General features: G+C 33.3%; 1 protein-coding gene across 5 annotated transcripts in view; it reads right to left on the reverse strand.

The window, feature by feature from the left end:
- The window catches only part of LOC150102559 (echinoderm microtubule-associated protein-like 2), a 373,793-nt gene that overhangs the window by 56,474 nt on the left and 293,061 nt on the right, over nt 1-24,258 (reverse strand). For all 5 annotated transcript variants that reach the window (XM_090399817.1, XM_090399820.1, XM_090399815.1 and 2 more), the window contains one exon: nt 16,425-16,581. In XM_090399817.1, coding sequence (XP_090255943.1) covers nt 16,425-16,581 — 157 coding nt within the window. The remainder of the gene's footprint in view (nt 1-16,424; nt 16,582-24,258) is intronic.

Raw genomic sequence — 24,258 nt, forward strand, 5'->3', positions numbered from 1 at the left:
CAGGATTTAAATCATATTTGATATGTCTTTTGTTTCTTCTTGGCCCATAATTTCAATTTAACTTCAGCTATCAATAATTCATGATCTGTCCCACAGTCTGCACCAGGAAGTGTTTTTGCTGCTTGGATAGAGCACACCTCCAGCTTCTGCTGGCAACAATATAATCTATCTGATTCTTTATTCTTCGTTAGGTGAAGTCCATGTGTACAACTTCTTTTATGTTGTTGGAAGCAAGTGATATGATAGTACTACATGAAAAAGTTATGCCATTACTAACTTCTGATCAACAATTTTGTTCCAAATTAATCTGTTATCTGTCAAGATTCCAATATCATCATATATTTTTGTCCTTTAAGGCATTTTTTGCTGTATCAATCCTTCTACATCTTGGTCTCAGTCTGGATCTTTTTCCTGCAATCTGGAAAAAAAAAAACTTGTTTTACTAATCTTTACTCTCCCATTCTCAAAAGTAACCATACTTTTGAGATTAGATCTATTAAGACATTCCTGAATACTAATAATGGCAAGTTCTTTCCTAATATCCTCGTTTTTAATGTTACTGACATTGATACCATCTGTTCACTCCACTAATCTTTCTCAGAACTTACATATCAGAGGTCGCCAGTCTTTGATCAAGTGTGTTATGTCTAACCTAGCTCTTAAATCCATAAGTTAAAACATAGTATGAAAGCACTGTCTTATATACAGCTAATTTAGTAATTTTTTTCTTATTCCATATAAGTTTATTCAGCTGACTTCCTACTATACCAGCTTTATTAATCCTGCTATCTATTTCCATATTTAATGTGAAATCTTCCTAAAAATTGCACCTAAATAGCTGAAATGTTTTACATGTTCAATAGGATCACATTTCACTATTCAGGATACAGTTGATATTTTTATTGTCTTTGTCTTTTTATTGCTGATTTTCGTACCAAATTTATTACAACATTTATTATTCAATTTAGTCAGGAAATCTTGCAGACTTGTACTGTATTTATTCAGAAGTATAACATCATCTGTATACAGTAAAGAGCTAAGATTAACATTGCCAATTTTGATATCAGATTTATCATAATGTGATCCATATAGATAATGAATAACAGTGAAGATTTGCACCCTTGTGGCACACCAAATTTTACCTTGAAACCATCTTCCTGTACTTCCTTCAATTCTAACTGCTGACTTACAGCTTAAATAGAGACTATGTACTGCTTGATATAATGTTTCATTTACACTATATAACTGTAGCATTTTGAAGAGCTTTCCTCTTGTAACCTTATCTAATATGCCTTTTCCAAAGCAATAAAAACTTGAATATATGAATTTCTCAACTATTTGTCTTAAAGTGAAAATCTAATCCTGACAACCTCTATTTGGCCTGAATCCAACTTGTTCTTTACTAAGTTTCCTTCCCACAATTTGTCTTAACTATTTCTCAAGAATATTTGCATAAATCTTATCAGCAGCACTCAGTACAGAAATACCTCTGTAATTCTCACATTCAGTTTTATTTCCCTTTTTATAGAAGGGTACTATGAGAGCTCTGCTCCAATCATCTGGAATTCGACCCTCTGACCAGGTCTTCTGAATTATGCAAAGCACTATAAAACTTTTATACCTCCATATTTGGGCATTTCTAGCTGAATTTCATCTATTCCAGCTGCCTTTCCACATTTCAGGCTTTTGATGGCTTTTTTCTACTTTAAGTATGGATATGTATTCCTGTTTGCATGCCTGTTGATTTTTTTTTTTTTTACTACTGTGCTGTCACTGATTGTTTCATTTAGCAATTTTTCAAAGTAATTACTCCATACATCAAGGATAACTTTTTCTCCAGTTTTCATGTTACCTTTATCATCTTTAATTCTTTTTTCATCCATTTCTAAGTATTTCTACACATTTCAGATTTTTGATGGCTTTTTCAACTTCAAGTATGGATATGTATTGCTGTTTGCATGGCTGTTGAGTGTTTTTACCACTGTGCTGTCACTGATTGTTTCATTTAGTAAATTTTTCGAAGTAATTATTCCATATACATCAAGGATATCTTTTTCTCCAGTTTTCATGTCACCTTTATCATCTTTAATTCCTTTTCTGAGCTTTTTCAACAGCCTCCCGAATATTATACCACCTACCTGATATTTATTTTCTATGTTCTTATCAAAGTCTCCCCATGACTTCTTTTTAGCTAGTTTTGCACAGTGCTTTGTTTTCTTACATTTTTCTCTGTATTCTCTAAGAGCACAAGTTGATTTACTTACCAGGAACTTTAGATATGCTTTCTTTTTTTCCTTTACTGCCTTTTCCTTATAGACAACCTCACCACATACCTCTCTGGCTGAATCAATCAATGTTTTATTCAGGATTTGCCAATGAATCTCCAATGAAGATTTGGTTCTTGTTTTCAAATTCTTTAATTTTTTCTTCAACGATGTTTGTTAGTCTACAGTTAACTCAATGTTGATTCATTTTAAAACTTTCTTACACACTTTTCTTTTCTATATGAAATTCAATTTTATTCTGCTCAAAACTAAACAGTATTCACTTCCTATTTTATATTCTCTGTATATTTTTGTATCCTGAACCAGTGGGAAAACATCATTATAAACTATAACATAGTCAGACTTCTCTTATTTCTTGCATCTTCCCTCCATGTGAATTTGTGCACATTTTTTGTTGGAACATGGTATTAGTAATAACTAATCCATGTCTTGAACAGAAATTCAGCATGCATTTACCATTATTATTAGCTTTGTGCTCTTATCCAAATTTTCCCAAAACATTTCCATATGTCTGGTAATAATTTCCTACTCTGCTATTTAGATTTTCAACAAAGACCAACTTTTCCTTTTCATTCAGCCAGCTGTCTTCTCTAATGTCTCAAAAAATTCCTCCATTTCTTCCCTGGTAGAACCTTCTATAGGACCATAAACAAAAATAAGTCTCAGTGTCCAGTTCAACATTCTGATATTTGTCCACATCACTCTACTTGAAATTGCCTGCCATTCAAGAAGATTAGCCTCATATTTAGTGTTGAATACTATGGCTACTCCTTTTCCTTGACTGTCATTGCCTGAATACAACATTTTGCATTTGTTGCTTAGAAAGATCTCATGTTTTTGTCTTCTTTGTTTCAGTCACACCTAATATGTCGATCTGGTACTTATCCAATTCTTCTGCTAGTTCCATTTCTTTTCCATCAATGCTTCTTATGTTGAGAGAACCAATCTTGAACTCTGTTGATGTTAAGTTTGGATGTATTCTGGGATTTATTTCAGTAGCTGATTTTGCACTGTTCACCTTAGTTGCCTGATGAAAACAAGGGCTTTGTTTAACTGGCCATCACCTCAGCCAGCATAAAATTCTGTCATGTTGTACCATCATTTTATATTGTGGTTTAAGTCAATAATACAATTTGGTCAGCTAAATCCCAAATTGCCAGCCCATTCTCATTCATTCAGTATCTGGGTAGATACTTAACAGGGTGCACAACAAGAGGTGAGGATTGGACATTAGGTCAGAAGCCCCAGTCAGTTCTCTGCATTCCTTAAATGGCTAATATATATATATATATATATATATATAAAACCTAAGAAATTCAATTTCTTCCACTTAACATATACACACGATGATGGACTGCCAATTTAGGAATTAGCCATTCAAAAGTACTCTCTTTTGGCTGAAACCAGAAATACAATACATACCATATATTTCATGCTGGCTCAGGCTTTGCTCAGTTAAAGCAGGCCCCTGAAATCAGTTACTGGAACAAACTACAACTAAACATCTAGAAGAAGAAGAAGAAGAACAAATCCATCAGAAGAAATGAAGATTGGAACCATTAACATAATCAGTATTAACTGAAAGGGAAGCAAACTTGCAGAAGAACTGAAAGAGTTCTTCGGCAATTTTGTATCATGTGAACATAATTGGCTTTACTGAGACAAAGAAGGCAAAAATGAGATCCTACTAAACAATAAGTATAGGATGTTATATTCAGGCAATAAGGATAGAAAAATAAGAACACCATGGTGGACTCAAGAAGTTAAAGCAGCAGTCCTGGAAAATAAGAACGCACACTGAAAGCTCCTAGTAAATAAGTCGGCAAATACCCTAAAAGAATATAGAGAAAAATGTAACAAAGCCAATCGATGTGTAAAAGCAGCTAAACAAAAATCATGTTTTCAACTTCGGTAAGAATATAGAAGATAAATATCACAAAGGTGGCAAATTCTGGAGGCTAATGAAAAAGCTTAGAAATGGAGGAAAGAGTACTGTAAAAGGAATCAAAGATGATAAAGGAGACATGACATGACAACTGAAGATAAAGATTCTAGATGTCTGGAGTAATTAATTATAATCAATTAATTACTCCAGACAAGTAATCAATTGTAGAAAAGATTCAAGAGAAATGCAAACAGGGATACATATCAATTCTTGAGGTGGAAAAAGCTAACAAAAGCCTGAAATGTGGAAGGGAAAATGTAGTAGATGACATTTAACCAGAAACGCTCAAGTATGTAGGTAAAAGAGTTTTGCAGCAGCTATACCACATAATTCAGAAGGTCTGTTCAGAAGTCTGAATTCTAGATGACTGGAATAGAGATCTCATAGTTCACATCTATAAAAAGGAGAATAAAGTTGAATGTGAGAATTACATAAGAATTTCTCTACTAAGGATGTTCCAGGTAAGATTTATGCAAACATATTTGAGAAGAGGCAAAGAAAAATTGTTCAAGAGAAACTTGGAGAAAGCTAAACCTGGGTTATGGCCAAATATGGATTAACAAGATTGGATTTTCACTTTAAGAGAAATAGTTGCAACATTGTGGGAATATAACATGGATTTGTGCTCAAGTTTCATAGACCTGGAAAATAAATACAATAAAGTGCCCAGAGAAAATCTTTTTAAAATGCAACAATTATATGAGGTAAATGGAACATTATTCAGAGAAATATATGGGCTATATTTAAGTTGTAAGAGAGCAATTATAAATGAAGGAAATACAGGAAGATGGTTTGATGTGAACTCAGGTGTAAGATGGTGTGCACACTAGCTCCACTCTTATTCATCATTATATGGATCACATTATGAATGAAACTGGCATTAAACCTGATATCAGAATCTGAGATAGCATACTTAGCTCTTAGTCTTATACAGATGATGTACTCCAAAATACTTCCTGCATGAATATCTCCCAGATTCTCTAGTTAAACTAAATAACAACTATAGCAAATTGACATGAAAATCAGTAATAAAAAGATCAAAACTAGTAATAAAAAGATTAATAACAAATAAAATATTTCAGATATTCAAGTACAATTTTTAGTGAAGATGGAAAATTAAATACGGAAATAGACAACGGAATAAGCAAGGCTAATATGGTGAAAAGTTGAATAAATTTATATGGAATAGGAGAAAAATTATCCAAAATGCTAATTTAGTAGGATCTGAGATCCATATTGGATCTGATCAGATCTTTATTTAAATAAAGATTAGCGACAATAGATATGAGAGTTCTGAGAAAAATGAGGAGCCTGAAGAGATGACATCAATGGCAGAAATAATAAAAATGAATCATTAGCATTCAAGAATGTGAGAGCAGGGCTAATTTAAAGACTGAAATGTTTAATATGACAATACTTAATGCTGACAATGGACAAATCAGAGGAAAATTGTTGATAGGAGATTAATAAAAATTATTTTTTTTTATGTATTATTATTATTATTATTTTTTTTTTTTTTTGTAATTCACCATGAGTATATTTGCTTGATTGATTTTAACTCATATACAATTGTTTATTTATACTAGATGTACTTCTTCTACATGTTTTGATGTCTTATGGCTAACAGTATCATTGGGAGGTTGCTTAATATAACTAAAAAACAAAGAAAAAATTGTTTTCCATCAGCAGTTAATTTTTATAAGTTGAAAAAGACTGGAATGATAGTTTAATCATGAGTATCATGTTATGTGCAGTCTCTTCATTGTTGTTTAAACTTGGTATGAGATTGCTGGCATAGGAGAGGTCTTTAATTTTAGACTTGTTAATTAATAATTTGTAAATGTAATGAAGCATCGTTCTTTGATTTTTATTTAGTGTGCCTTATGAGCAAATAACCTCAGAGGACTCCTTGAACCACCTGTCAAAGTAATTCTCTTGGCAAGCATGGAGGATACTTGCCAATTTACCATGAGATGTTCTTTGAGGATGTGAGCTACAATTCTGCTTTTTTTTTTTCCCCTGTTTGTTTTCAACATTGCCTATATGTTCTTTGATGTAGATTTTGAAACTTCCGGTTTGACCTATGTATATCTTTCCACAAGAGCATGCAATCTTGTATACACCTGGATGCTTATAAAATGGAACTTTATTTTTAGGGGGGGGGATAGAAAGCTTCATAAGGTTTACTGAAAAAGAGGGCCAAAAGGCTTCACTTCGGCGATGCAAAATTATCCAAATCAAGTGAATATTGAATCCAACATTATTTCAAAGCCGAATAGAGAAACTACAAGAGTTTCATGCCGAATATAGAAACTATAAAAGTTTCAGTGGATCCAAGCGTAAGCAAACCTTTCACGACAAGAGCATCTCATAGTAAACATGGAGTAAGCTCTGGTAACTATTCTTAGTATTTTCCATAATGTAAAACACATCTCCTAGCAGACATGTATGATGTTATACATTATGTGGGGGTCATTACCCAGACTGGTTTCGACCTTTATTGAGATCTCATCAGTGGGAGCCAGATCCAAAATGTAAATGTAAATAAATACTCAGGTTGAAGTGATGCAGAACTTATACTTTACCATATGAGTTGTTAAAAAAGGTGTCACATCACAAAAGGCACCAAGAATTACTGAAAAAGAGAGCCAAAAAGGCTTCACTTCGGCGATGTAAAATATCCATTCAAATTAAGTGGATATTGAATCCAACATTATTTCAAAGCCGAATAGAGAAACTACAAGAGTTTCTTTTAACTTTTATAGTTTCTATATTACGCCAAAATATTAAAGGCAAAATTATTCAAATGAAGCATTGCCGAAGTGAAGCCTTTTGGCTCTCTTTTTCAGTAATCTTGGTGCCTTTTGTGATGTGACACCTTTTTTAGCAACTCGTATGGTAAAGTATAAGTTCTGCATCACTTCAACCTGAGTATTTATTTATTTACATTTGGGCCTGGCTCCCACTGATGAGACCTCAATAAAGGTCAAAACCGGTCTGGGTAGTGACACCCCCCCCCCCCGCCCCATAATGTATAACATCATACATGTCTGCTAGGAGATGTGTTTTACATTATGGGAAATACTAAGGATAGTGATCAGAGCTTACTCCACTTTTACTACGAGTTGCCCTTGTCATGAAAGGTTTGCTTACACTTTGATCTGCCGAAACTTTTATAGTTTCTATATTCGGCATGAAACTCTTGTAGTTTCTCTATTCGACTTTGAAATAATGTTGGATTCAATATCCACTTAATTTGAATAATAAGCTTCGTAAGGTGTTGGCTGGTTTGGAAGCTGTTCTGATGTTGGCTGCCTTTAATATTTTGGCAATTTTTCTTGATGCACTGCCAATGTATGGAACAGATACCATGCTTTTGTAATTTATAAATATATAAATATATATTTTTTAATTTATAAACAATGTAAGTGCAATGAAAGATGTACAAGAGACATTTTTATTAAACTTGGCCACTCCAATTTAGTTAATTCAAGAATAATCCCTCTTATCAGGGATTATTCTGTAAGTGATAAAAGCTGTTCATTAGCTTTTATCACTTACTGGATGCCATATTGTCACTTCAATACTTCACAGGGTTTTGGGTGTGAAGTCTTTGTTAGAAGCCACACAGAATTAGTAAGACAATCATAAACACCCATGCTCATGGTGGGTTTCAACCCCCCCCCCCAAGCATATTAGTTGGAGACAAGATAGGCTATTCACTAGCCCAACCTGCTTACTGATGGTTCATTAGTTAAACAAAAAAGAAGAGCTCACCACTAGTAGCCAACAGACTTTCATGCTGTAAAGTATAGTGAAGTTATTATTTATTTTTATTTTTCAATTTAGATCACATTCGATAACTTTTATTAAAATAAAAATGAATGTTTATAATTTTTATATTTCTTAATTTTATAATTTTATTATTTCCATTTTGGCTTCAAAATGAAAATAAATCAAACTGACATTTGAAAACATTTTAAGAAATGTAAAAATGAGGAAGCAGTTCAGTGCATTATTTTCTTAGGTAGATTTTGTGTGGAATCAACCACTAACATAGTGATGAAACATTTTAAATGTATGCACAAATCATATTTTAAGTATGAATCCTTCAGGTAACTCAAAAGGTATGGCAGATCAGTCAATTTTAAAGTCTTGTAAAAGAAGAAAATTGGTCCCGAAGATGGAATCTTAATTTGAACAACTGCCAATGGTTCTTTTAAATCAAATCAAATCAGAATTACCAAAGAACCAGTCTAATATCTTAACGTTAGCTTAGAACTTCTATAAAGATAAAAAAAAAAGGAGCAAATAGCAAAAAATTAAAGAATTACCAGAATTGTATCAAAATTTAATCTCACTTGAGATGAGTGGACCCATATTAGAAATAAAAGATATTTTAGTATTATTGTTCATTCAGATGACAAAAAAAATTTTAATTTAGGATTAGTTTTTATACACAGAAAAATGCTTGTCAAATGATGGGCATTTAGAACTTTCTAATCATATTTTATCAGATATGGTAGTTGGGAGAAATCTTCTTCTTTCAGTTTCTATTTTATCATAGCTGATAAAATATGATTAGAAACCTCTAACATTTTAAATAATATTAAAATATTAAATAATACACCTCACCTAAACTGAGCTGTATTATTTAACTAAACTGAATTAGCAGCAGTGAAATCTTTAAAAACAAATCAGGATATCATAATTACTAGAGCTGATAAAAGCAATGCCGCAGTTATTTTTAACCAAATAACTTACCTCGAAAAAATGAATCAATTAGTCTCAGACAACACAGCAGTTATCAACTTGTGAAATATAACCCAACTAACTGCATTAAAAAGAAAACAGAATTATTAAAATCAGTCAGTTCCTGGCATGCAGCTAATTAAAAAACCACTTCAGCACTGCTCATTCCCAGAGATTTTACAGCATGTCTAAGATTCATAGGTTGAACATACCACTTCAGTCAATAATTAAAGAAATCGACACCCCCAATTATCATCTAGCCAAAAAATTAGCATCAACACTCAAAGGAGTTGCTAGGTCATTCCTCCTCCTACATAAACAACAAACAACAGTTTGTAAACAAAACTAAGGCCATCACACTTCATAAAAGTGATTTATTAGTCCTTTCTTTTAGAGTTACACGGTGATCAGCATTCATTTTAAAAATTTTATGGAATTTACAACTGTGTTAAAAAACTTTTTTATTATCTCGACGTTTCAATCTTCACATCAAGATCATCATCTGGAGCATACATCAATATACAAGACAAGCTGAGTTACATTATTAACTGTAAGCTAAAGAAACAATGCTTTGTTCACAATCACATGTTATGCTACTGGCATGACCTCTAGTGAAAAAAAAAAATAAAATAAAATAAATACATCAAGCTAAATTCTATTTACAATGACAGGAATAAACATTCTTTCAGATGGTTTTCTTTCAGAAACAATGATGTCCTATTTTTAGTATTACAATTCTTATTTTTGCTTTTAAGATACTGGATTTTCTACAGTCCTGTTTATAAAATTATCAAAAATTATCATTAATACTTTGAAAAAAAAATGGATACAGGCAAAACACTATTAACAAAATTCTCTACAAAACCTCAAAAAAAAAACTAAAGACAAACCAGACTACAATAAAACTATAACCATTCCCTACATTAAAGGAACATCAGACAAAATAAACAGAGTACTACAAAAATACAACCTCAAAGCCACCTTCAAACCTCCTGCAAAATTAAAAAGCTTGCTCAACTCATTCAAAGACCCACTCCCTCCACTAGCCCACTCTGGCGTATACTGGATTTATTGTACTTGCAACACACCATATATAGGAGAAACAGAACACACAATTCCTATCAGACAAAAAGAACATAAAAGACACATTAAATATAATAATTATGGTGAAGCTGGCCTTTCTGATCATGCCTTGAATACCTTACACAGAATTGACTGGAAAAGCACTAGCTGTCTGCATCGCACTAAAACATGGTATGAACGGAAATTTAAGGAAGCATGTGAGATTATTATCAACCACCCCAATCTGAACAATAACTATGGTCTTAAAATCCCAAACATATGGAAAGTATATATTTGACCCACGGAACGTTCCTCACTAAGAACAACTATAAACAGGACTGTAGAAAATCCAGTATCTTAAAAGCAAAAATAAGAATTGTAATACTAAAAATAGGACATCATTGTTTCTGAAAGAAAATCATCTGAAAGAATGTTTATTGCTGTCATTGTAAATAGAATTTAGCTTGATGTAATTTGTAATTTTTTTTTTTTTCACTAGAGGTCATGCCAGTACAATAACATGTGATCAAAGCATTGTTTGTTTAGCTTACAGTTAATAATGTAACTCAACTTGTCTTATATATTGATGTATGCTCCAGATGATGATCGTGATGTGAAGATCGAAACGTCGGGATAATAAAAAAAAAAGTTTTTTAACATGGTTGTAAATTCCATAAAAATTTTTTAAATTAATGATTTATTAGTCAGTTTTGAGATCTCTGTCCTTTTCATGAGTCCCACAATTCTTCTTTTACAGGTCAAATTCCCATCTCATATCACAGCACTCTGTTTCTATGGAGTACGTTCTGGTTATATTGTGTGGCAAAATACTTTTTACCTGCAAAAAGAAAGCACAGCCATGGGCTCGCTGTTATCTGCCCCAAATGCTAACTTTTATAAGGAAGCTTTTGAGCAACGTGCTCTAGATTTCTTTACTTTACAACCCAAAGTCTAGCTTAGGTACATTGATGATGTTTTCAGTATCTGGCCCCATGGTTGCCAGACACCTTCCTCAGCCACCTAAACAAACAACACACAGTTCACAATTGAAACAGAACACACTTCTATTTCTGGATACACTTGTTACATGCCTTCCTTCCAACAGTCCTTCCTTTAATGTTTACCATAAGCCTGCACATACTAGCCAACATATAAACATAAGCTCTTACCACCACCCAACACAAAAACTAGGTGTCATTACCACACTATAAAATGGGGCTTTAAAGTTCTGCTCTGATGAGCAAGCACTTAAGCATGAATTAAAAGTCATCTGCAATATCTTCCTAAAAAATGGCTACAATAAAAATGCTATCAACAAAAATCTTCACAAGGCTGCACCTCATAACAAAAATAAACTAAAGTACAATAAAATTGTAGCCATTCCATACGTTAAAGGGATATCATATAAAATAAACAGAACAATGCAGAAATACAACCTTAATGTCAACTTTAAACTTCCTGCAAAATTAAAGAACTTATTCACCTCCTCCAAGCTCCACTACTTCCCTCTGACCCACCCTGGAGTATACTGTACTCAATGCACTGTAATTTGCCTTATACAGATGAAACTGGAAGTACAATTGTATCCGAAAAAAAGGAAACATAAATGACACATTAAATATAACAACTATAGAAAATCTGGCCTTTCTGATCATACCCTGAATCCTCTACATAGAACTGATTGGAAATGCACCTGTTCATTACATCACACAAAAACGTGGTATGAGTGCAAACTTAAAGAGGCCTGTGAAATTCTAATCTACCACCATAGCTTTAACAATAATGATGATGTTATAATATTATAATAACATGATAATATTATTTAACAATAATAATGATGATCCATATTCTTGGGATCTAAAAATCCCAAGAATATGGATGGCACATATTCTACCCATATAACCTTTTGTTCTTTTATTATAAATTATAATTAGGGCTGTAGTAATCCAGGATTTTAACGTTAATATAACACTTGTTAAATTATTGATTAGGCCACCACAATTGCTGTAACGAAAGTATTAATGTGAATTTGTTCTCTGACCATATTATAAATAAATAGGATGTAGCTTTAGTGTAGGTTTTTTCGCTAAAGATTAGGCTATTAGAATAATTGTTGATCAAATCATTGTTACTTTGGTATACTGTTTGAAATGCAATGTAGCTTATCTTTGTGTATGTGTATATATATATCTACTCTATAATATAAAATGATAAGCTTTTTATGTAATGTTTTTGTGCCACGTTTTTTGTTAAGTTATTTGAAATGTTTTGAAACTCAGGGGCTACCCTGAGTGTCGAGTCATCAGAATTCAAGAAGATCCGGCCTACCAGTCCGGAACTCAGGGGGATTGGGTGCCATAGGCGCCGGGGGGGCCTCCCCTTTTGAAGATTTGAAGACTCGACACTCAGGGTAGCCCCTGAGTGTCGAGTCTTCAAAATTCGAGTCATCAGAATTCAAGGAGAACTGGCCTACCAGTCCAGAACATGGGGGGGGGGGAGTGCCGTAGGAGCAAAGGGGCGGAGCCTCTAGTGTGTGTGTGTACACACACACACACAAAGGGCAGGGTGGAAGGCTTTGAAAATAGTGTTGAACTGATTAAGCCTTTTGGAAGCTTTCTAAGCAATGATAGGATGTATTTCACTCCACCTTTCAGACCATATTAAATGAACCTAGTAACAAGCATAGTAGAAGATTCCTTGTGATACCTGTGTATGTGAAAGTTACCCAACAAACTGGAATTCTACTGTGTTAGGAGATTTCTGCTAAACTCTTAACAAAGGGCATTCCAATCAGTCTAGAAATGGCAAGGAAAAAGCAAATGAAGTCTTTTGAATATTTTCTGTAATTCATTTTGATAAATTATGGAGACCACAACCATGTTAAGAATAATTATTTTAATTTCCCAATATTTTGATCTTCATATTAATGTCATCATCTGGTGTACACACACACACATGCAGTCTGCTAAAGCTAGACTACATTTAACAAAACAATGCAGATCTGTATGGAGGATCCCAGTGCTATCTATCGAACTTTAGATATGATTCCTAACTAAGCTTTCCAATACCCTGATACACAAATAGTGACTGGTCTACAATTTGCTGCATTAGTTCTGGCTCTACCCTTATATAATGGAATTATCTTGTTTTCCATCCACTCATTAGGAATAATGCATATGCTGAGATGCAAGTTGGACAACCAAGTCAGAGACATTGTGAACTTTCATGCGTATTCTTTCAGTACCAATATCGATATCCCATCCAGTCATTTAAATCACACTCTTGCAATATATTTAATATCAATTACTAATTTACTCCTCTATTCTTTCATCTAGTTCTCTCTCGGCATCCAGAAAGCTAATGGATCTGTTCAGAATGTACTTTGTACTGAAGTGAGTGCTTAACAACTCTGCTATTTCTAGTAAATCTGACAACTTCATACCTCTTCTCCACATTCACTAAAGTTATTCTTCTGCAGTTATTTTTTGCTTCGCTTATTACATAGCAATAAGATTCTTTCTGATTTCCTTCATCCTGGTTGGATAACTTTCTTTCATAATCTGATTTCTCCTTCCTCCCAATTGCAGTCACTCTCCTGACCTGCTCTTTATATTCCTGAGCTCTCATTTCTTTTGTCATGGTATTAGATCTATAATGTTCTCTTTTTATGTAGTTTCTTGCTTTAAGAAATTATTCAGCCATTTAATTCCCATTCAATTTATAGTTAGGAGAATAAATTGCACATGTTCTTCTTATTCAACCCTCTCAACATGCATTGTCACCTTCCAAGTCAAAAATTCATGATCATTCTCACCAGCTGGAGGAATAAGAAGAACAGTTTCGAGGGATGACCTCTGGTTCTCCCCTGATCTCCCACGATTCTCTGTATAACTTCTCCAGCAGTAGGAAAAAAATATGAAGGGTGTTGAACTGATAAGTATGGAAATGAACTGTGTGTAGATGTTGGCCATCATCATCATTATCTTGTTTTCTTACATGATTAAAAGAAAGTGGAAGAATGGTAGTAGCCAGCTCAGTGGAGTAGCATCCATGAAAATACCTATAAAAAATTACATAACACTGAAATAAAGAAACTATGACAAAGTGACTGGAGGGAGTATGGATGACAGAAGGGAGACCAATAATGTCAGTTAATTTCATATATTGTTTTGACTGGAGTGTCTTGCAGGATGAAAAACCAGGGCTACTAGAAGGAAGAGACTGAAAGGACAGAAATTCCTTCACACCATTCTTCTTAAGCATCTTCCATAAGATATTAGCATAACTGTACTTAAGAATGCCAAATTGAGTGGCTCTCTTTATATTTAGTATTCAACCTATAGCCACTTTACCTGTTCCTTATTACTCGTTTCATCCTATAGGTTATTTAGTGGGGAATCCTACCCAGGTCTTTTGTATCTTAATAATGCAAATTATGTTGAAATGAAGATGAAATTTCTATCTGTGGTATCGCAGAGTTCCTGTGCTAGTTACAATTATTCTCTCACATGCTTTACACAATGATGATACTCACTTCCCTTTGCATTTAAGTTGATCTATTGGCTGATTTATCAATGTTCATTCTGATTCCTTGAAAAATTTACCAGTAGACAAACTGGACTGTAATGTCATGACTAACAAAAGATCTGATTACAGTGTGCTACTACTCAATGAATATTTATAACATATTGGTTTCAATTAATAGCAATTTGCTTTGTCCACCCAGCTAATTCTCATACAATCTATAACTAATGAATAATCTTGTTAATTAAATGCACTGCAAGGAAACATGAAGATAGACATTAGACTAACAGATATAGCTTGCTGAGTGGATACCACTTCTGCTCTCCCAAAGTTGCTAAAAAAACAAAGGTTCCATGTTTGTTCAAAAGCCCACTAGAGCAAGGCTCCTTGATTATCTAACCCTTAATCAACCCAATTATTAATCTTTGATAGGTTTATAATCTTTTGTGAGAAGAATTCACATTGAAAAAAAAAAAGATCATCTAACTTTGACCCTTAAGCAATCTGAATTCATAATAACATTGATGCCATGTTAATGAGGTTGTACCATACATGTGTATCCTGGATACACTTTGCACATCTTGAAGTTTAAAAACATTAAAAAAAAACCAATTCTCATACACAAAAATGTCAGGGGCTTTCACATTATATCAAATGCAATCATAATTCCTTCAAGTAGCAATGGTTTCTACATGAACAATTATTATACTAGATATCCAAAAAGTTATCTGATACTTCAAATCATGTCCTAAACACTGAAGAAACTGATTATATATAAACTAGCACTATAATAATTTCACTACATTCAGAATTTCTGAGTACAGTACTAACATGATGTTTGGAAAGATAATGCTGTGTAAATAAGAATTGCTAAGTTCTTCGTTGCTAAGTTACTGACTGATTTTTATAATAAATCCCATGGTTGGAAGGCTGCAAAATCTATAGCATATGAATGATAAAATGACAAATTTATTTATTCAACAATAAGGATCAGAATTTACCAAAAATTGAAAAATTTTACAATGGTAGCTTTTGTCTAACAATATATACTCTATAACATATTACAAATGTGTTTGTAATATGAGGACTTGCTGATCAGCAAGCAGATATTACATCAACTCAATTTCTGTATGACATGGCACCTGTTATAATTTTGTATACTCTAAGAATATCTGAAAATTGCACCTCATCAGCAAATTTTAAATTCAAGTTTTCTCTTAAGGTTGCATGTAGATTTTTCCCTCACTGCATCTTTACCAGCTTTATATAGGATGCAAACATCCATCTTTTGGCAGCATGCATAAAGTGAGTTGGTTAGTTTTGAATTACAGTCACAGCAACTTAAGGCTATGAGGCTAGTGCATTATGTCTGTTAATTGTGTGTGTGTGTGTGTGTGTGTGTGTGTGTGTGTGTGTGTGTGTGTGTGTGTGTGTGTGTGTGTGTGTGTGTGTGTGTGTGGTTGTTTTGTAGATAATTTGCACAAAACCAACTCATCATCAGTTAAGAAGAACGTTTTTAAGGGATTTTCATCACCTTGTTGTCATTCTCTACAAAAATTTTGTCAGTGCACATGCTTTTCTATAGTTGCATCCATAGTCACTTGTTTTATGTCTGGTGGTATCATGAGGAGATGTAATCTTGGAAACTCAAGATGCCTTTCAATGTATCCAAATTCAATTACTGAAGTGTTACTAAGTAATTATTTAGATACAGAACCCTTTGTTTTCCTGTTGTTTAAAAGTAAATGTGTGTGTTGTGTGTGTGTGTGTGTGTGTGTGTGTGTGTGTGTGTGTGTGTGTGTGTGTGTGTGTGTGTGAGAGAGAGAGAACATATGTGTACTTGAAATGTAGATTACCTGGTGAAAACTTGATAGAATAAATAGCTTCACTCCCATCAGCATGCACAGATTGTACCTGATGTGTTGTAGCATCCATAACAATCCAATGACCACCCATGGTAGCTATGACTAACACACTGCCATCCGGGGAAAAACAGGCTGCATGAACAGATTCCTAGATAGAGAATATACAAAAAAAAATTTAGTTAACTTGTAAGAATATTATATAGACATGTTAACCATTCAGAGTGATACTACAGAGAAAAATACATGATATTGTGGATAACACATATGTGGGTCAAAATGTACTGGAAGGAGGAGGAGGGAAAGACGTATTGGAGGGAGTTACAGGGTTATGACAATTTAAATGATCTAAAATCCATCTTACAAACATGAATATTTTCCACAAATATCAAAAACATGAACAACAGCTTAACACACACACACACACACACACAAAACAAGATTTGCTGGAACTTTGCAGCTTGTTATAGGAACATCTTCAGAGAGAGAAAGAATGGTAAAGCAGCATTTAAAAGTTAACATGTATCACATACCATGTATTTACAACTGAAATTTTGATCACAGCTGTATGCACAACAGAACACACTATCAGAGATCAATGAACCAATAGCATCTAATAATCATTAATACATGTATTAATAATAACATAAATATATATATAAAAAAATATATATATAAAAACAGATTATACCATGAACAGAAACACATATATATATATATATAAAAAAGATTATACCATGAACAAAAAACATATATATATATATAACAGATAATACCATGAACTATTACTATATATATAAAATATATAGTGATAATTTATGGTATAATCAATTTGAACAATTCAAATTTGGACAGTGCAGCAGTGGTTCAATGCTGTGACTGAGACTCAAGTTATATTTACAACTCAAATTTTGATCTCAACTGTATGTACAACAGAACATGCTATCAGAGATCAAATGAACCAATAATTTACCAATGAATCTATAATTTATTTATTATATTACATTTATTATCATTTATCATATATAAATGACTATCCAGTACTCCAAAGTCCTGATATCACTTTGGTCATTCATCTTTGAACCCTCTTTAGTGTTTCCACATCACAATGAAAACTAGGTGACCAAATTTGAGCAGACTAGTCCATATGTGGTCTGACCAATCGACTTAACTGACTATATTAATACACATTAATCACCACCTCCTTATCCCTGCTGACATATAGAGACATGTTAATATACTTTTTTTTATCATAGCAGCAATATGATATGCGGTCTTTGCAACGCTTGAAGTGCCCTAGGAATTTGAGTCTACTGTCTAGCATCACTCCAAGATCGCGAATCTCATCCACTTTCTGAAGTAAAGCTTCATATAAATGCATACATGCAAATATAAATGATTATATTTGAATGTAGAGTAATCTCCAGTTTACCCAACCACATCTGAAAGGCAATTTGCTGTTCATAATTGAAGTACAATTACATGGTGGTATCAGAGGTCAGCTAACATAGTCATTTAATTGAAGGGTTGCTCTTTTGAAGATCGGATAAATAGATTACTATATATTAAAAGGTAATCTTCTAAAACTCTGCACAGTCTCACCTCCATCTTTTGAGGTGAAATGTGATTGTGTGGAATTATAGGTTTATGAAAATGGGGTTTATGAAAGTTAAGACCAAACAACTCGACTTTCCTAAACCTATTTTTTTCTGACAGGGTAATTAATATCTCCATTATCTGTTTGTATCTGTTAACTGTATCATCTAGCTGACTTTAATGATGTATATTTTTTTGTTTCTACGCGCAATGAAACTCCCTTTTTCCGGCTTCCTGGGGAAAAAGAACATCTGTCACTCAAAAACAAGACACCCAACTCACCTTCAACTGAAAGGCTCTCATTATTCAGTGAACTCATTTGTGCTCATTTCAGAAATGATAATGAGATCACTGAAGACAAAATTAGATTTTATAAGGCAATTGGAAAGTTAACATCTAAACTATAAAAGAGGCTCGTAATGAATGAGCAACTGGCTGAGAGATGCTTTGCAATGAAGAGCAGAAAACAGTACACTCAGTAGCGGCTCGTGGCTTGCAATTGTAGGGGTACTGCAACTTTCGAAATATACATACACACTGTAAGTACAGTGTATACATGTTTGGATAAAATATCAAAATTATGGTAAAAATTTAAAAAAAAATTAAATATGAAAAAATATTGTTTATTATCGATAAAATTATACAGTTTGGTATAATTCAAAATTACTTAAAAATAAAATATATTCTTCTTGTTTTGTTTCATGAAAAAATATTGTTTATTATCAATAAAATTATACAGTTTAGTATAATTCAAAATTACTTAAAAATAAAATCCACTATCATACTCCAATAATGTTCTAAAATAAAAACTATAACAAATGTTATGCCTTTAATTGTAATGTCCAAATATTTAAAGAGACTGAGTAAACACAATAAGCACTAAGAACACTCTACTACTTGCGCAAACTGCATATAAACAACAGTGGAACTGCACGACAGACAGTGCCGCATTACGCTAATAGCTCGCATCTCACTATAAAGTGCATATGCTTGCACGCGTAGCAAATACTAGCAATATGATACTGTTGTAAACACAGTGCTGCTAGCATCCTTCGCCCTCCTAAGTGCTACAAGATGGATTTTTATTATTTTTTATACAAAATAAGAGAATTGTATAGGATTGTTGATGATAAAGTTAAATATTACAAGCAAATATAAATAAATTAATAAATATATTTATATATCGAGAAAAATTGGGGGGGGGGGTGCTGCAATTCCACTGTGCCTAGGCACGAGCCGCCCCTGAGTATACTATTTCATAAGTTAGGTTTAAGAGAATAGCAAAATTCAGCGATTGAGCATAGAAGCATCTCTTCTATTGAAGTTATGCTATGATTTACTGTTGTGTAAATGCATGCACAAACAGCTTGTAGGTTATAACTATGTTTGCATAATGCATCAAACAACATGCACAGCTGTCAGGTTTACTCATTCTTCATATTTACCAATAATACCCCAATTCATAATAAGGCATGGAATTACAACAACAGACAACTTAAAGGAATAAAGAATACCACAGAGCCAAATAAAATTTTTAAAGACAAAACTATTTACAAGATAAAGCTGAATGAATATTAAAATCAGTCCCTATCTTGAGCAATATATGCATAATAAAATTACACATATTTTACCATTTTATTTGAATATGAAACAAAATCTAATCACTACTTTGTTGGAAATTTTTTTCCCACTTGGTTAGACTATAATATATTTAGTTTAATCCTTTATCCAAGTGTAAGCAAACAAAGTGTGCACCTGAAGATACTTCAGGTGAAAACTTTGTTTGCTTACATTTGGATAAAGGATTAAACTAAATATATTCTAATCACTATTGTTTATTAGAATATCTAATGAGTAATCTCAACTGTCAAGGGCTGTGACAGTTCAAAAGAATTTATTAGCAGCCATTTCCGGTAGATAAAGGTTGTTAATGTGATGAAATAATGATCCTGATAGTGATGATTTTTAAATGTTGAGTCACAAATAAACTCAAGAAAGTTTATTTAATTAGTACTATGGGTAGACTAAGGGTGAGTACTTAGAAATTAGAAGATCCCATGAAAATTCATTCTGCAATTATGTCGAATGAACTTTAATGGTATCAGTTAAGCTTCTTGACAGAGTAATTGAGCTATGATGACAGGAACCTGTCCAATACTGTTGACAATGGATTCATGTTGAATGAGCAACATTTTCTTGAACAAACACGACATGAATCTGGAATGAATATAAATAATCTTCATTACAGATTCATGTATAGGCCAACATTTTGCCAGCTCAAGCTAGCATTATCAAAGCCATGTTAACAATACACAAGTGAAGAATGAGAATGAAATGACTTGAAAACAAGAACAGTCACAGGCATGGAGGATGATAGTGGCACTTTACAAGTAATCAGTGATGATTACAGTGACCATATTTTTTGGAGAAAATAAAGGACAAATCAGAAATTGTTTCATAATAAAAAAAATCAGGTTGCGTTTGTTTCATTAAAACTAAAAAGCTTTATAATGTTTATTGCAAAATATAAACATATGCATAGCATTTAAACAATCATATTATTACTTAAAAAATTTAATTTTGATACTTTTCATAAGAATGAACTTTTTTTTTAATAAATCGGGTTTGTGTTTTAAAAATTCATAAAACTGTATACAATTCATGTCAAAGTTCCATTTGGTATAAATGCATGCTCTCAATGTTTCGATTTTTAATTGGGTTTTTTTCACTGGTCCACATATTGTTCACTAATGAAAATACTCATTCAGTGGGGGCATTAGATCCAGAGAGACATAAGCAAAATTCAACAATTTTTAAAATGTTTTTAAAAGATGCATGTTTATCTGCAAAATATTTAAAAATTTCAAGTATAAATGATAGTTCACCATCATTTATATTTAAGTTTCAGTGACTGGAAATGAAAAAACGTTTTCCTCAATCTTTGCCCATAGAAGGATTTCTCATAGTAGGACCCCATTCAAATACTCCCATATCCACGAAATTTCCACGAGCTGTCTCAGTTATTTAAATAATCAATGCAGGTTTGGTAAAATTTATGAATTGCATCTTTAAATATGTTGGTATCAATATTCAATTTACTATTTCGATTCACAAAATAAAGGACAAAATGGCCATTAGAAAAAAAAAAAAATCTAAAGGACAGAACAGTGAAATAAAGGACTGTCCTCTTAAATAAAGGACGTATGGTCACCGTAGTGATGATAGAGTGGTGCACTAAAATTTATGGAAGATCACACCATCATTGTGATTTGAATTGGAATTTGTATAGTAGTAGCCAAGATTTCCTCTACCTGATGAAATGGTCTTTATCCAAAGCATCTTGTGCTAGCCCACTTTCTGATTGTTCATACTGAATGTACTTTTTTTTTTTTAATCATGTTAGTCCATCCTGTCTGGAATACCAGGTTCTACACTGACAGCAGATACTACAGACACCTGGAAAGGAGAGAGGATCCCAACAACCTTGATGGGTCTCACGAAGACAGAAACTTAGTTCAGATGTTTGTATACTGTTCTAATTCTATGCTGTTTTAGACAAGTTCACAGTAGAAATATGGTGATGAATAGTCCAGATGAGGTGTAGGGTTTCTTTGTAAGGAGTTTGGCAGGGTTCGGTTTTTCTGTTTACCCATTCCAGATGCAGTGCCATTTCTGAAGACAAAATTTTTTTGCTCTGTATGCTAAAGTTTTGAAAATTCAAAATTTCTAAGCAGAATAGGGATGTGAAGTGGTATATAGGCATTTGCTCCTGTGTGAATTTACAGTACACTGAACATGGGAGGAACCAATATGAGTGCCCTGTAACGAAAGTATTCAAGAAGGCTAGATTCCTCTTCTTTTTCCACTTCAAGATTAAAACTAAATGAGTAGTGTATATTGTTGAGGAACTGTAAAAAGTTAGAAAGATACCTGTAGGCCATAAAGCCAAATGGCAAAGACATCACCTGTATACTTCAGTCATATGCTGGACTCGAGGATAGAGATCAAAATTTAGCAAGAGTCTCAAAATATTTCAGGTATAAGTTTAGAAACAGGGGAGCCTGCTACTGCTACACCTTCAATTTGTTTGAAGCGCTAACTGTTCCAGCTAAAATAAAAAAGTGCTAGAGTTTGCAAATATTGGTAGGGGTCATAAGAAGAACTAGTGTATTGTCTAATGGAACATATTTAAAAGGGACAAACACAATGAAGCTCATCAAGTGATTCTTCTCTAAATGAAGGTTCTGTATAATGTGTTCAAGTGTGTTTCATAAGGTGAAAGAAAGCTAGACTACTACACAAAATCCAATTCAAATCATAGAGACTGTTTCTGGAAGGCCCAAGTTCTACAAAACTGGTTAACTGCAGTAGAACTGATGGTGTGATACTGCACAAATTTTGGCACACCATCTTTACATTTCATCAGCATTAATCATAGAAGATTTCCACAAAGAGTGCCATTAGTGCTATTATGCACGTAACTGTTCTTTGTTCTTAAAATCGTTTTATTCTCTATTGAGTGTGTATCATTCAAATGATTTTGATAATGCCAGTTGACCTGGCAAAACATCAGCTTACAAATAATTAATTTAGTTAATAAATTATTTATTTTCATTCCAGTTTCACATAAGCTTGCTGTTTTAAAATAAATGCTGCATACTACAGGACATGGCAAGTTGACAGGTCACAGCATACCTTAAGTAAACATTCACTTATTATGCTGTTGAGTAGAACCAGTAAAACATGACTTTACTGGGTGGTCATTTAGAATTAGTACTCAGGTCTTATGACATTAGCGCATCTGATCTGTTCAATTGATAGCATATTTGTCTGTTTTATCATCATCATCAAATTCCTGACATTGACCCTCAAGGGGTGTACATGATATGATAGTACTACATGAAAAATTTACATCATTACTAACTTCCTACCTACAATTTTCTGCCAAATCAATCTGTTACCAGTCAAAGCTACAACATTATCAGATCTTATATTTATATATATATTCTAAGGCACTTTTTACCATATCAATCTACCTATATCTTGGTCTTCCTCTGGGTCTTTTTCCAGCCAACCTGGCAGAGAACACTTGTTTGGCTAATCTTTCCTCGACCATACCACCTGAGATTAGCTCTGCTAACGCATTCCTGGATGCTGACGATGTCAATTTCTTTCTTAATATCCTTGTTTTTAATATGATATTGCCATTGATGCCATCTGTTCATGGCCTTAATCTTTCTCAGGACTCTCATATCTGCGATCTCTAGTCTTTAGTCAAGTGTTTTACTTCTGACCCAGCAATCAGATCCATAAGTTAAAATTGGTGTGAACACTGTCTTGTATACAGCTAATTTAGTGTTTTGACTAATTTCTCTCTTATTCCATATAAATTTATTCAGTTGACTTCCTACCATAATTTTGTCTGATTTGTCTGTTTTGCAGGATGAAAAACCCAAGTTTCCGGGAGGAAAACCCTGCTACCTCCATATGAGATCGGTAAATTAAATATGGAAATAGACAACAGAATCAACAAAGAAGGTACTGTTGTCTATTTCCATATTTAATTTACCAATCTCATACGGAGGTAGCAGGGTTTCCTTCCCGGAAACTCAGGTTTTTCATCCTGCAAAACAGACAAATCGGCCTTTCAGAACACACACAATTTACAGACAAAAAATACTAGTTATGGGGGTGGTGGAGTTGGGCAGTAGATGGCGTTGATGGAGATGATTCGTAGTAGGTTGTAGTCGTAGTCATACTACAACTGTCTCAGGCACTGCACCGAACCTCTATGGTTCGGTGTAGTGGTTGAGATGATTGTAAGACACCTACGAACCGTAGAGGTTCGGTGTAGTGGTTGAGACAGTTGTAGGTGTTCTCCTGCAATGATTCTTCAGACTCCTTGGAGGTGTCAGAAATAATAATAATATAATAATAATCTTCACTAAAAACTCGTGCCTAAGTAGCTGAAATGTTTTACTTGTTCTATAGGTTCTCCATTCACAATGCAGCTGATATTTTCAATGTTTCTGCCTATTTTCATTATCTTTGTCTTATTATTGCTCTCCATCATACCATATCTATCACAACAGTTATTCAATTTAGTCAGGGAATCTTGCAGCAGATTTAGAAGTATAACATCATCTGCATAAAGCAAGGAGCTGACATTAACATCTCCAATTTTAATATCAGGTTTAATACCACTTTCCTTCATAATGTAATCCATATAGAT

This window comes from Typopeltis vanoorti, chromosome 10 (assembly GCF_054136105.1).
Source record: "Typopeltis vanoorti isolate ZY-2024b chromosome 10, IOZ_Tvanoo_1.0, whole genome shotgun sequence".
In the NCBI taxonomy this organism is placed as follows: Eukaryota; Metazoa; Arthropoda; class Arachnida; order Uropygi; family Thelyphonidae; genus Typopeltis; species Typopeltis vanoorti.